This window comes from Lepisma saccharinum, chromosome 4 (assembly GCF_977018435.1).
Source record: "Lepisma saccharinum chromosome 4, izLepSacc3.1, whole genome shotgun sequence".
NCBI lineage: Eukaryota > Metazoa > Arthropoda > Insecta > Zygentoma > Lepismatidae > Lepisma > Lepisma saccharinum.
The window spans coordinates 107,610,184-107,625,695 of record NC_139232.1 but is presented as its reverse complement, the minus strand read 5'-3'; the positions used below and the strand labels follow the sequence as shown (position 1 = coordinate 107,625,695).

Below are 15,512 nucleotides of genomic sequence, written 5' to 3'. Positions count from 1 at the left end.
TAGTGTTCATCACTATATTTATTAAAATGTAAAGAAGTTAACTACAAAGATATTCAAAATAAATACAAAGCATATAAAAAGTTCTGTGTGTATGTGTACATATATAATTATAGTTTTAAAAAAATCACTAGAGATGACTTGTAAAAAGTATTCAATTCACAGCTTACAAATGGCATAGCACAGGCTTAAAAAAAAGGAACATCAAAAATATGGCTGCCTCAGTTACAAACTATAGAGCGACCACAAGGAAAAGAACCTTCAGCCAAAAGTCTCCATACACCTTCCCCTACATCAGTTCAACTCGGGCTGTAAGGAAGCATGCCTTACTCCGCCCCTCTCCTTCATGCAGGAGCACAGGCTCTTTTGCCTGTGGTTCCCCTATATCAGTCACAACCATTACAGTTACCTATTGTTGCTTCCCAGCTTGTACAAAATATTACTATGTAAAGAGATAAGAACTCTGAAACAGAGAAAATATTTTGAAATTTTAAACTTATTTTTAAAAAAAAAACACTTCAAATCAGTCATTTCCAAGGTGGCAATACACAAATAGTGAACATACTACAAAAACTTACATATTTCAATGAGTGAAACCAGCTTAATGTGAATACACAAAAGTAATTTATAAAATGATCTTTCCTTCACAATTTTACACAAATCAGTAAACAAATTCCTACATTTTTCATCTCACACCAGTCATATAAATTCAACTATCACATATTTTGAATTCACAGTACACATTACAAATAAGTAACATGTTTTCACTCTAATCCATTAGGCACATATTGAAGCATGGTACTCTGTACAGCCATGCCAACAACATAGTTGTCTGTATGTCCTGTAGCTGCACAAAACACTGATCACACATGGATTGTATATTTAACATCAATTCAACATCTTACACATTCAATACTCTTTTGATACCATGATAAAAGGAAGATAATCACAATACTATTATCATACCATTGCCTAAATGTCTTCCTATCAGCTTACATCAGTAGTATTCAAAAACATAACTGCAACAAAAGGCAGCAGGATTTTAACATTGTGTTGCGTGGGATGATTTTTTTAAAAATCTGATTCATATAAAAAAATAAATTTAAAAAAAGCATTTAAAGAGACATTATCAAGATTTTTCCAGAAATAGAACAATATTTTTCTGAGGTTTTTCCAAGTGTAAGTTATGCATGCAAGGTATTTCAAAGTTATGAGTACATGATGTAACTCCATTAAACATCTCCAACTGAAACTCAAATCTCAAACTAAAGTATTCACAATAAGTTCAGTTTTCCATACTTTACTTTTTTCCAAAAATGCTCATACACATTGTTTGTATACATCTATGATTATAAATAACATAAGCTGCATCCTGATATTCTTTTATATTGCTCCATGTTACAGACAAAATTTGCGTTAACATGCCATTTCAAATTAACACTTACACAAACAAAAAAAATGCTTGTGGGAAAATATATTTAAAAGGTGCAATGAAAAAAGATAATTTCAAACTCAACCATTTTATAGTGGTTACATCAGTACAGTGGCTATTTGCTCCTATTACAATATCCAAAATGTGTGTGTCCTTCAGACACATATTTCCAAATTTTCCACGGATTGTTTCATTTTCTTATTCATTTACAAATAATAAGATATTCATGCTCAATATCATCCACATGGTAAAATAACTCATATACACGAGCATTCCCAAGGGTAAAGGTAAAAAAAGGTAAAGTGTTCCCCTGTGCATAGCACCACGCCATGAAGGCGTATAGGGGGTGTGGGGGTAACGCCCCACACTTTCTTGATCCGGTCGTGAGTGGCCGCGGTGGCTCAGTCGGTAACGCGTCTGACTACCATGCTCAAGGTCCCGGGTTCGATCCCCGGCCGGTTCAAATCCGGGAACTTTTCTAACGGTGGAAGCGGCCCCGGCGCCTACCCAGCGTCGAATAACATGGGTACCTGGGGGAAACCCTGGGGGGTAAAGGCGGTCAGGGGCGTGATGCATTCCCAAGGGGGAGAGGGTTATGCTCCTTCGGAAAATGAATGTCAACCCAAAATTCTATATATCATTCATGTATAATTTCATTTCAGTTATGGTAATTTGCATTAATTATTGTAAGGAACTGATAATTATAAAACTGGTATAAGTTGTCGCAGGAATGCAATGATTTCTAACTGTAACAGTGTTAAATCAGCACTTTGGTGGGGATGCCTTATCCTTCCCCCTCCCTTTGCTCCCCAAGAAAAAATATGCAGACACCTGTTCTCACATAGATTAATGCACTATTGCATAAGAATATGCTGACAACTCATTACTTTAAAAGTGAATCTTTCTACACTCTTCATGATGGTTGCGGTAAACGCAGTTTAAAATTACTTACGTGAAATTTAGAAGATTTCGTATTTCCGCATTGCACAATTTAATGGTTCAATCCTATTAATTTCGAAGATCCACTGTCGGGAACAAACAATGCAGTGACGCGGTACCATCTCTGCTTCAAACGCTGTACCCTTTTGTGAATGAAGACAGTGGATCTTCGAAATTAATATGATTGAACCATTAAATTGTGCAACGCGGAAGTACGAAATCTTCTAAATTTCACGTAAGTAATTTATACACTCTGTCCTAGAAATCTCTGGAATAAGCAAATGAAAAGAAGTCTTGCACAAGTAGTGACTCAAGAGTGTTTGGCCAATGAACAAGTGAGATGGGAAGTGAGTACTCGGAGGAAAAAAGTAGCTGCAGCTACCAGCCCTTTGCAGCAGTCCTTTGCACCACCCACTTTCTTTCCTTCCCTACTGTTAACAGAGCATTGGTTCATAGATTCCCAAGACAGTGTGTACAATTTGCAAATTGCAGACAACAGTCCATGTGGGTAAACAGACAATGTAAGACAAGATGTTTACTACCAAGTTCAATTATTTAATTGATGCAAAATAAATTCTCAAATAATTACAATAAAGAATTTGTGTACGATATGCTATACGAAATGACTATTATCTTTCCTGCATCAGTAAGAACCTACTTAGCATAACAAGACATGCAAGGATAAATCAAATATACACAACAATAGGCAAAAGAAAAATAGTATAGGGAATATACCAATGAACAAGAAATTGGTATAATTAAGTTCAGACTGTAATTTGAGCTCAGAAAATAGTTAATACTCTCTAAAGCAAAATTTGGGTTGTCACTTCTTTTATACCTGAGTAAATATACTATGTTCTCACATCCCAGATTGCTGGACTACACTGTACATGAAGTGCAATTTCTTACTTGGGACCTGAGACAACATGTTGATAGAAATTATGAATACTTTATGAACAATGATTCAAAACCTTTTTGGAAAATTGAGATTCAATTATTCAACTGACACCAGTCACTTATTACAGTTCATGGGATTTCTAATGAACATGTGCATTTCAACAATTAACATTATACAGAAATAATAAGTTATAATAAGATATTGCATTGTTAAATATGATATTCTGATGATTATGTAACACATACAAAAATGGAGTACGAAGTCATATTTTTACCAAACATCTGCATACGTAAATATATATTTTGTTTAGTAAATTAAAGAATGGAGATAGCATTCTTCATGCAAGTGCAAATTCTTTTATCAAATCTGTAAAGTGTAAATATCACTGTGTAAATACTGATATTATACTGTTAAGCTACATAGATGTAAATTTCTTGCCTAACAAACTGCAATAAAACACAACTCACTGTGGAGATAATTAATTGAAACAACACAGGATGATCTGTTTGAGACATTAAAAAAGGAAACCATTGAATTCAAGAAGGTAAGGTAATGTACGTATCTCTGAGGAGTTTGCCTGAATATGAGTGGGAGGGATGCCCATATAGGTGAATGGAGTGTTTACAGTATAGTCATAGCTATATGGCAACACTATTGTGGTCACACTGCTCACACATCACTCTGGAAATGCTGCACACCAAGTAGCGCAACTTGTCCCAGCAGTATGCATTCATTGTGGTGATGACATTGATTATTAATGACAAAGGGCTCATATTGGACACACAAGTTGTGCCTTTTCTACATATGTACATGTCAATCACTGGTAATAAAGTGGATTCTTTTCTGCAACACTTTTTTTCTTTCTGTAAGATCTCAAATGGATCACCCTGCACATCAAATAAAATAATAAAAATAATGATGAGAAAATAGTATTATGCCCTTACTCCCATTGTTGTACAAAAATCAAAGAGTTATGTAAAACAAGCAACAGATCAATGACACAGGCAAAATTGTTTAAGAACTGGACAAAAACAAAATTCATTTAAATCTGTAACTGCAAAAACTGCACAAGATACATAATAAGGCATGAATATAATTTGCAGTAGTGAATAATAAATGTTAACAGACAGGAATGACTACAGCAGAGGTTAAAGGGGAACATCTGACACAGTGGATTGGAGAGGAGGCCCTTGTTAATTTGTTGATGGCACATTTGAAGCTATGCAAATACTCCTATTCCAACAGCAAATACAATGCTTCTAAACATTTCACAATTTCAAACACAATATTTTTAGAAATGTTGGCAGCAAGTTTGTTATCATATTTAAAAAAGCTGCCCAAAACATGAGCTGTACCTAAATGGTTCGTAACACAGATTGTTTACAAAATTGGTTATTAGCACAACCTTTCATTTAGCATAAAGAAACTACAGGCATATGTTGTTAGAATTCAGAAGTGCATCAAACAATCAGCACTGGAAGACTGCAGAATGATATACTGTAGACCTCATAAGCTAATAAAATTTGCATTTAAACACCATTTAATGCATGAGGAACTGATTGAAACTGAATGAATTTCACACCCTTCCCAAGTCCCCAATAGGCCAGGGATAAAAGTTGAAATCTGATGATCTGGCAATAGCCTTGACCACTAGCTCATGAGGGGGATGTCTCAACAATACAAGAACACATAATTCACTTTCACTTATGCCTAATATAATGTGAATCAGTACAAGAAATCAGATACTTGTTAACATTCTAGACTATCACATATGCATAGTAAACAAAAATGCTACACAATGCAGAATAAAATACAGAGGATACACTCCTCAACACAACAAAATGCAAATGAAAAGTTTGCCATTCTTAAAAATAAAATGCTAATATTCTGTGCACCTTAAGGTGACAACAACATAGCATAGTGTTCTAACACTGAAATCTCATGCTTTTCTGACATTACTCTGATATCTCCATAGGAAGTTTAGATCTCTGTAATGGTGCATTCACAGCTGTCCCAACTTTTCATGCATACTGTAGGCATACGCATATCACATGAAGATACCCGCAGATGAATGCTGAGAGCAAGGTCACGACACGAGCATGTGATATCTACAAGCACAGGATAGCATGAGCATTTGGCATGGTGTTCAGTGACTCCAGTAGCTTGCTTTTGTTTTTGATATGGCCAAGTGGATGAATGAAAAATAAACTGAATCCATCACAGATTATCATTCTTTTCCTTGTGGTTGGAAGGTTAGCAGTTTCATTGAGTAAAAAGTCCTTTTCAACAAAACTAAAAGTGATATGTTCACTATTATGTATTTCATAACAGGAATTAACAGAAAAGGGGTACTCTACTGCAGGAATTTTAAAATGGGTATCTTGCATCTAAAGATATCAGTTTGGCAGTTACGCGGAGATAGGTAATTAACTGTGATACACTTACTATTCATTTTTCCATGAAAGTTTTTTTCAGAGATCGATTTTGCCACTCGTCTGGTGGCTTCGTCAGGCATGAACTGACGAAGCCACCAGACGAGTGATGAAATCAATCGCTGAAAAAAACTTTCGCGGAAAAATGAATAGTAAGTGTATCAGAGTTAATGGGTATCTTTTTGATCACTTGTTCATCATTGCAAAAAAATGCAGATTGCATTTTAAATCAATATGTTTACTAATATTGCAAAAAAAGAAAAACCAAGCTACTCACCATTTTCTTTTTACTTAAAGAAGGAGTTTGTCACAAGTTTAAGAAAAAATATTTCAATCTGAAATTTATGTGACTTTTTTTTCAATTCATTCTTTCAAAACAATGACAGGGTTCTTGAATTTCTAGATGCTGTTTCCAATGATGACATAGGGTAGATCATGAGGCCGAAACACGCCTGCTTAAATAAAGACCATTCTATTCTATTCTATTCTATTCTATTGCTCTCCAGGTGTAAACAGAATGATGATTGCAAGGGGCAAGCATCTACATGCACAAGTGTTAAATGTGTGATGCCAAGAGGACACACACACCGTAACTAGATGCAAGTTGCACAGGTCTGAACACAGCTTAATAGCAAGTGTAATTCTATTCCAGATACAGTTTTAACTTCAATTATACTAATATAGAATCTCACACTAAATGAACACCTAAAACAAAACATTTGACCAGTCTTTCCAAGTAACTTGCACTTTTGGCAACATAATATCACGATTATTTACTAAGAATTGCAATTATGAAAAAAAACTCCTATTTTAAAGATAATATAAACAAATTAATTCTTATTAAGAGGGGTGTGCGGACAGAGACTTTTTGGTCAGGATGGGAATTTATTTTTCAATCCCGGTGTTCAGGATGGGAACAAACTGCAATGTCCCAACCAAGTCAGGAAATTTTCAGGGAAGTAAATGTTCAAAATTTCCTGACACTGCGAAAATTTATATTCTACATGCCATTTTCCGTTAATTGATTTTTTTTTTTTTCAATTTCGGAAATAAAAAACAACAATTTCAGAGAAGTTTCATGCACTTAAAATGCAGAAAACATAAAAAACTAACCACTTTCTAACATGAACATTTGGAATTTCCCAACAATTCAGGATCCCGGAGAGTAAGGAAATGGGAAATGTTATCCCGATCCTGGTACAGACTTTTTGGAATCTCGCACACCTCGACTTATTAATATATTAGCTTTAATATTGTCCTTCCTACACATATTTATTTTGGAGGCCACTGCCACCATCCTTTTAGAAGGATTTCATTTCAGTGTATTAATTTGTTACTACATCTTCCATTACCTGAAACATGAATTCCTATGTATAGCAGTCATTATAACTAACATATCTCTCAAATTTCCATGGGCAATTGCAACTAAGATTCACATAACAGATGCTACTCAATGGTACAAGCTCTAATTATACCTTGTGCAAAGTACTACATAATAATGTTAATCATCGTAAATATTTTGATGTCATCCTAATGAGATTAATCAAAACAGTGTAAATCAGATAAATGAAATGCTTCCTATCACAAATCGATGCTTTATAAAATGTTGTGAAAAAGAGAAAAAAAACATTGTATAAATGCTACATAATTTTCAGTACTATGCATGTGCTATTACGGTGGGAGTCCAAAAAGGAAAAAAAAAAATAGAAAATTCAACAATCTTTGGATTATCAACATACCTTGTCCTTTCTCATTACCAATTATCCAAGAACTCAAATCCAGTCTTTGGAATATTCTGAAAAGAAAAAAGGAAAAAAATTCTAATCTCATCTTAAAAATAATTTTAAAAAGTAACACAAGTTTATTTAGTTTAATCCCAAATTCCATAACTGAACATTTTCAATTCTTACACTGTGGGAATAACTACTTTCAAAACCTACATGTTATTTTCTGATAAAACGAGTAAAATAAGCATATAAATATACCTTCTTCATTACTGAATATAGGAAATGACCTAAATAGAAATAAACTATTTTCAGATATGTTGTGATTCATGACACAAACATTTCACCGTGACAATTTATATGATGCACACCTTCAATTATGCTCCTAAAAACATCACAGATTGCCCAAATTCTACTCTAAGTTTTAAAAAATGCATATTATAATCAATAAATTTCAATGTTTCATGTAATGTCAAATGTTCTTCTTAAGGTTCACATAATCACTTTTTGTGCATGCAAAATAATCTAACACAGAAGATTCTATCTTGCCAGATGAGTTAAAGGAGAAACAGAAGGTCAGTGCCACCAGGAGGAGGCCAGGGAAGACAGGAAGAGTAGGTTATAGGATGAAGGGGAGGGGAGAAACAGCCAGCTGTAAGGAACACCTGCAAGGAAAAACCAGGGTACTACTTTACTATACCGGAGACACCTAACAATGATTTATTTCGCAATTTTTTACATTGCTAACGTACTATTCTGCATTACGGAACATTTTTTTGGGTGAAATAATGAATTTCTAACGAAAATAATGTATATTTCTTACATTAACGTGTACTTACTGTTGTTCCTTATTTCCCACAAACCATCCACGCGCAGCCCCAAAAACCATTGACGTTAGCCCAAAAATTCACGATAGCCGCACGAACCATCACGAGACGAGGTATGCCTATTAGGTTAGGTTAGGCCTGTTAGGTTAGGTTCCATTAGCACTCCTTTCATTCAATTTAGCATATAAGGACAATACGAGAGCGTATTCTGCTCTCGTGCAGAAAGCAAATGGCGGCAGCAGCAATAGCGCATCAGAAATAGATTTTCGTAGAAAACCACATGCATTCGCATTAAAATGGATCACAACTACATTCCCGAACATCAACAACGCTACAGAAAATGATTTGCATAAGTACTTTCTCCTGTAAGTTTGAAGAAATCCGTCTCCGGTATAGTAAAGTGTTACCAAAACCAGTTTACCTAGGAGGAATTAAGAACACATTCTTTCCTTAGAAGTGTAGAGTGACTAGCCATGTGAAGTTGTGTTATTGTATGTATATCTCAGTGTAGCTTGAGTAAGTTCTGGGAAACCAGAACAAAACGTCACAGATAAAATCAATAAAAATAACTGTGTTAGATTATTTTGAATGTCTAATGTGTTTCATGATGGAGAAACTGTAAATAACTGATAAATTTGGTTCCAAAATGTGGTCTGTGCACATGAAATCCCTTTCATCCAGACACACACAGGATCCAAATTCACTCTTGTGCACAGATAGACCAGTTGGAGGAACTAGAAGTTCTGAGTAAGAAATAACTATGGGAGCAAAAATTATTTTCTATGCCTCTTGAGCATTGAAACAAGCCGTGAAAATTCAAATTTGGGTGAAGGAGCTGTAGAGGTGAGCGAGCCATTGTGGAAGACATGTGATAAGAAGGAAAAAGATTTATATGTAAATACATATTTATGTATGAAGCTGAAATCAGTTACACTGTATTATCTTTGCATATCATGGCATGTACACTCGAAAAATTCAGTTTTTATTTTCCATATTTGTACAAATATTAGGTTTTGGTTCATATTTCGGTTATTTTTACATACGTGGGTTGGAGATTTAATAGTGGCAACACTGCTGTATATATGTGTCATGAAACGGAACCCATGCTTCTCGCTTATACCACACGTTAGTTTGATACCTACCCTACTTCCCAGTAAATGGACTTTTCCAACACTAGATGCATGCGCAGTGACAAAAGGAATAGAGTATTGTTGGAGTTGGAGGTCTAAAGTTGTGTAGCCAGAACCCCACTAATGTAAAAGTTATTGTGATTCTCATGTACGACTGTGAATGTTCGATCAGGTGTTCTCGGGTTACCACCCAGGTTAAATCGAGGTACAACTTTGATGGTGTTATCTTAACGCATACCATACCTCAGGAACAGACCGTCAATGCACAGTATTACTATTACTGTTCACTTTTGGAACATAACCTGTGATCTGTGCTGCAAAAAAAAAAAAAGGTGACACTTTCTACTGAATCCTCCCATCACTTTGCAGGACAATGATCGGGTGCATGTAGTGCAAGCTGTGGCTGATTTGTTAGCTCGAAGGGGCTGGCAGGTGCTCTACCATTCCCATACTCCATGGACTTAAGACACCGTGACTTTTATTTGATCCCTAAGGTGGAGGTTATTCACTTCCTAACAGTTCCAGAGATCCTTCATGCAATAGACTGTTCCATTCGAACCATCAATGGAACAGCTACTGCTACAGGTATACTATGATATCCACATCGCTGGCAACAGTTGTACACAATGCTGGTGACTACATCGAAGGGCTGTAAAAGTTTCACAGTTTCACTCTTTTGTATAATTTGTAAATAAATAGGTGCCACTATTAATCTCCAACTCACATATTATTTCCATATTTCAGAACATTTCTCAACATATACTCCATATTCGTGCAATACCTACATGTCCCCGTGTGACCGAAAGAGTTGGGTGAATATCTTGCGAATTACTGTTAAAGTCTGGAGCAACATTAAGCAAAACAGGAGGGCTCAAGCATCGGCTTCTGGTTGTTACAAACATTATTTTGGTAACGTTGGAAGAGAGTCCCAAGTCGAGCAGACCATTGCTAACCCCTCTCTCGCTATAGTTGTGCATTCTACAGCAGCGCCAGAAGCAAAGATTTTGTGGCACACGTACGGGATTCGCTTCTATTTCTCTTCTCGATAGTCATGGTAATAATTACCATGCTGAGAGAAGCACAATCAATTGTTTTAAACATCAAGAGTTATGTATCGGAGATGGTGAAGTAGTTTTATTTTGCAATGTGTGTGCCTTGAGTGACAGCTACTCAAAGATTCTTAGTGCAACAGCACATTTGTTGTTTTACAATTAATGTCAATGTCAGTATACTGTAGTTTATGTAGTTTATGCAATATCTTGTATTGTTAAAAAGGTAAATTTTTACAATTTTAAGTCCATATTTAACTTCATATTTTGGTGAAAATAACTAAATATATATTTACATATGTCTCCTACATACAAATATACAAATACGTTCCCTGGTGATTAAGTGTTATGCAGGTAACCATTAATGGGAGGCTGGGTGAACTCCAGAGCCATTTTATGCAGGGATATAGTCTGAAAATTTCTACCCAAGATCACCTGCCCCGTGGCAGTCAGATGCCCTACTGACTGGACCATTGTGGATCTTACGACGACAACAACAACAAGAAAGAAAAAAAACACTTTACGAATAAGAAGTCCGCAACTGATGGCCCTTGAATGATCTTGGGTTTACAGAATTCCGACATTGCATGCACTACACTGATCCTCAACAGTATGCCGACAAGACAGAGCAAAGTTGAAGACTGAGAAAAGGCTAGTCTTTGATGCTGGGATTAAAAGTACAGTAGGGGTCAAAAGTCCGAATACATTCCTCACGAGCTGATCTCCGTGGTGGTGTTTAACACAGCATGCTACAATGCAAGGGGTCCTGGGTTCCAGCCTGGCTGTGGGTGTTCTTTGGGAGCGTCCCTTCATCAAGTCATCACTCATCCTTGCAATTAGCCACAAGTGGAAGAAAAGCAATGCTAAACGATAATCAAAGAAACAAACATATCATACACCACTGAAAATCTGCAAGGAATATCAATATAAATGTATAGTATGTAAAAAGTGTTAGAAATACCACAAGCCAATACTTACATCTGAAGGATTAGACAAATCTATCTTGAAGTCACGCAGAACATCTGAAGACTGGGACTGTATAATCCCTTCTTGCTTCTCAGTCACTGCTTCATCCTCAGTGCAATCTGCAAGCAAGGCTGCCTTCTCAGGGTCTCTCCCAGTACATGAAGAATGCTTCCTTTCGCTCTCTCGGTCCGAGTGGGTTGCAACGACAACTTTAGCATTTTCTTTACTCTCCAGAGCTGGGGGTTTCGGTACTGGTTTTGGTGGAGGCTTCGGTGCTTGTTTCAGTGGGGGCTTTGGGGCTGGTTTTAGTGAGGGCTTCAGGGCTGGTTTCAGCGAGGGCTTTGGTGCTGGTTTTGGTGGAGGTGGTGGGGGAGTTTTTGGTTTTGATATTACAGGCTTTGGTTTCAACTTGTGAGGTTGTGTAGGCTGCACCAGACTCTCTGTATCTTGGTGCATTTCGTCAGTCTTGCTCGGTTCGCTGCCTGAGGACTTGTTCGCGAACGTCTTCAGTGGGATCTTCAATATAGCAGTCTTGTTCTTCAGCTTCGCCAGCAAGCTATCCTCTGCTGAAGCAAATTTTGCTATCTCCGTCTTAGGGGGGAAACGTACTTTGGCACTTAGATTTGAAGTGACTTTCATTGTTGATCCCCCAAGAACGACGCTTGGGGGATCGAAAGTGTCGGCACTTTGGTGGGACTTTCTTTTTGGAGTGGACTTTGGTTTCGTGTGAACTGGTTGCGGACTCTGGAAACCCTCAACACAGGATTTTGGTTTGCCTTCAGATGCAGAACCAAATATGGAAATATCTAATTGACTTTGAGTGCGCCACGAAAATGGAGCAGAATGTTCATCCCTCCATGTCAATCCCTGAAAGAATGAAGAGACAGTTTACAAAAGTTATCACAGTATGTGTAGTACATCATAATTAATTAACAGCAAGTTGACTCTAACATCCCTTGTAACATTTGGGTCATGTCAAGCTCCTATATATTTAACAAAAACAATGCCTTGAACTGTTCATTCATAAATTAGGAATGTTAAAATTTGTTCTTATCAAAAATTAGGGTAAATATTTACTTTCACACAAACAGATTTCTTCATGGTACTACTTTCCTATAGGGGTGACACCTATAAACAGTGCTCGAAAAATTGTCTTCAAAGCTAGGCGCCAGCTCTAAAAATCAGGCGCCAGGAAACCACTAGCAATTTTGCATACTACAGTATGTTTCAAAAGTCGTGCAATCCGGGTTCGAAAACCACACGAACCATGCACGTATAGCCCCACACACCATTCACGGATAGCCCCACAAACCATTCTAATAGCCCCACGAACCATGCATAGATAGCCCCACAAACCAATCATAAATACCATAAATACACAACCCATTCATAAATAGCTCCACGAACCATGCACGCGTAGCCCCACACACCATTCACGGATAGCCCCACAAACCATGCACGGATAGCCCCACAAACCATTCATAAATGCACAAACCAATCATAAATAGCCCCACACACCATTCACGGATAGCCCCACAAACCATGCACAGATAGCCCCACAAACCATGCATGGATAGCCCCACAAACCATGCATGGATAGCCCCACAAACCATTCATAAATACACAAACCATTCATAAATAGCCCCACGAACCATGCATGCAAGGTTAGGTTAGGTTCTGTGAGGTTAGGCAAACATAGTTAAAATTGTCATGTTCTGGCAAAACAATGGCGAGTATGGAAACACTGACCGGAGGTTACGTCATTGAACGCACGAAACATTTGGTTCACGTAGTAGAACGTAATGTGAGGCAAGAGCTTTTGTGCATCAGAGAGACATTAATGTTGAAAAATACATGATTTACCGGCCAAATAAGTTGAACGAAGGGAGAACACACTTCCACGAGCTTTCAAAAGTCTACAGAATCTCAGTTCCGTAAGTAGTTTCTCCTGTAAATTTGAAGAAATGTGTTTTCCTTATACCATACTGTTACCCTATGTTTACCTAACTTAACCTAACACTACGTGAATGGTTTGTGGGGATATCGTGAATGGTCAGTGTGGCTATCTTGAAAACTAGAAACACTACATAAAACCGTTATACACTTTCACAATGTCCAGCAATGCTATAGAAAGTCATTTTCGTAAGTAGTTTCTTGTGTAAAAATGAAGAAACCTGTTTGTGCTAGATCGAACATTTACCAAACGATAGTTCTTTCACAAAAAAAGTAGTGTAAAAAAAAGTAGGGTAAACGAATGTATTACTGTGATTTTCCCCCTCCCAAACCAACGCTACCAATACTGTCAAACCTATTTGAACAGTGGATAACTGTAAAAATAATTAAATTCAAATTCACACTTACCCTTTCCTCGTCTACAACATATTTCTCGCCCGTTTGAAATCGTAGGCGTGGAAAATATTCTACTTCTGGATCTTCCTTAGGATAGAATGCATACTTCAAAATAGCTTTTGGATCTATAATTGTTTCATCCACAACTTGATTTTGTTCCTCTCCACTAAGACCATGCCATATATCTTCGTATGCTTCTCTGGTAGCTGCAATATCTAGACTTATTCTTCTTGCTATTGGATTTAGGGAAGTAAAATATTCTTGGGCAAACGACTTTATAACTGCAGAACTCATGATACACTATAAAAGGCAATACAGCATAATTACGATCAGGCTGTCACTGGTCACTCTCATCACTTCTAGTGGGTGTGTCATCCGGCATCGAGCAAGGTCAATGCCCTTTTATCTTGTTTTAGCTATATAAAAATTCCTGCACTAGTTGCCCAACACAACATCACACACAATTTACGGTATTTACAAATTATAGACTGAAAATATCCATCCTACAAACTGTCAACACAACCCCACCATCATTCTGTACCATCACATTAACAGACAGACACAAACAGTATACTTTGCACTTCCGTTTCCGTTCTATTTCAGTCACAGAAAATCCCATGGAGTAAAAAAAATTCCCACATTTCCCACAATTTCTCATGTGTTTTAAACCGTGGTAGTGTGTCTGACTGCCACGCGGGATACCCGGGTTCGATTCCCGGGGTGGATGACCTAAGGTCGGAATTTTTCCGACATTGTTTCCGCAAAAGCGGCTCTGGGGTTCACCCAGACTCAAATAAATTGGTACCTTGGGGCAACCCAAGGGGTTAAAGACGGCACATCACTCCAAAATGGCCGAGATCGAGAATGTGCGGGGACCTAGCTACAAATCCCCTAAATGTGTATTAATGGCACACGGTGCTATATGCAGGCACGTACCCAGGATTTTTTTTATGGAGGGCCCCTAACTTTTCTAACGGTGGAAGCGGCTCCGGCGCCTACCCAGCGTCGAATAACATGGGTACCTGGGGGAAACCCTGGGGGGTAAAGGCGGTCAGGGGCGTGATGCTGATCACATCACCCCCACTCACGACCGGATCAAGAAAGTGTGGGGCGTTACCCCCACACCCCCTATACGCCTTCATGGCGTGGTGCTATGCACAGGGGAACACTTTACTTTTACCCTAACAAAGAACAAAGAGAATATAGGAAATGCTGGTGGTTTAATCGCGACCATGAGGATGAGTGATGCTATGATATAATTGATGAAGGAAGGAACACTCTCAACTAGGGGTGTGCGGGATCCCGAAAAGTCGAGACCGAGATCGGGAAAAATTTTACCGTCCCGATCTCGACTTTTCGGGATCCCGAGGAGTCTGGAAATACCGAATGTTCATTTAAAAAGTCGTTAATTCTCGACGTTTTCTACATTGTAAATGTCTGGAACTTCGCGGAAATTGTTAGTTTTTGTACCAGAAATGCAAAAACAATCACTTAAGGTGAAAATGGCGTGTAGACAGGGACGTAGCTAGGTTAATTAGTTTGGGGTGGGCCCAAATGTAAGATTTTTTCTATCAAACTATTGGAAAGAAAAGAATCATGGGCCTCCTCGGTGGCGCATGGTAGAATCGTCGCCTTGTAATCAAGGGGTTCCAGGTTCGATACCCGGTGGATACTCATAGTGGTTCGGATCCCACTTTACACTGTAGAACCAGTCCCGATTAGCCTTACTGTGTATAAAGTGGTCTTAAAACACCAACTCAATCAATCAA

The 15,512-nt window shown here is 37.7% G+C and overlaps 1 protein-coding gene across 1 annotated transcript; it reads right to left on the bottom strand.

The window, feature by feature from the left end:
* Nucleotides 1-14,290, bottom strand: LOC145986725 (uncharacterized). The gene is made up of 3 exons (XM_083121058.1): nucleotides 13,756-14,290; nucleotides 11,407-12,261; nucleotides 1-7,493 (listed from the first exon to the last, which is right to left on the bottom strand). The coding sequence occupies exons 1-3, from the start codon at nucleotides 14,035-14,037 to the stop codon at nucleotides 7,452-7,454; spliced, it is 1,179 nt and encodes a 392-aa protein (XP_082977184.1). The 5' UTR covers nucleotides 14,038-14,290; the 3' UTR covers nucleotides 1-7,451.
* Between the last annotated feature and the right edge of the window lie 1,222 nt (nucleotides 14,291-15,512).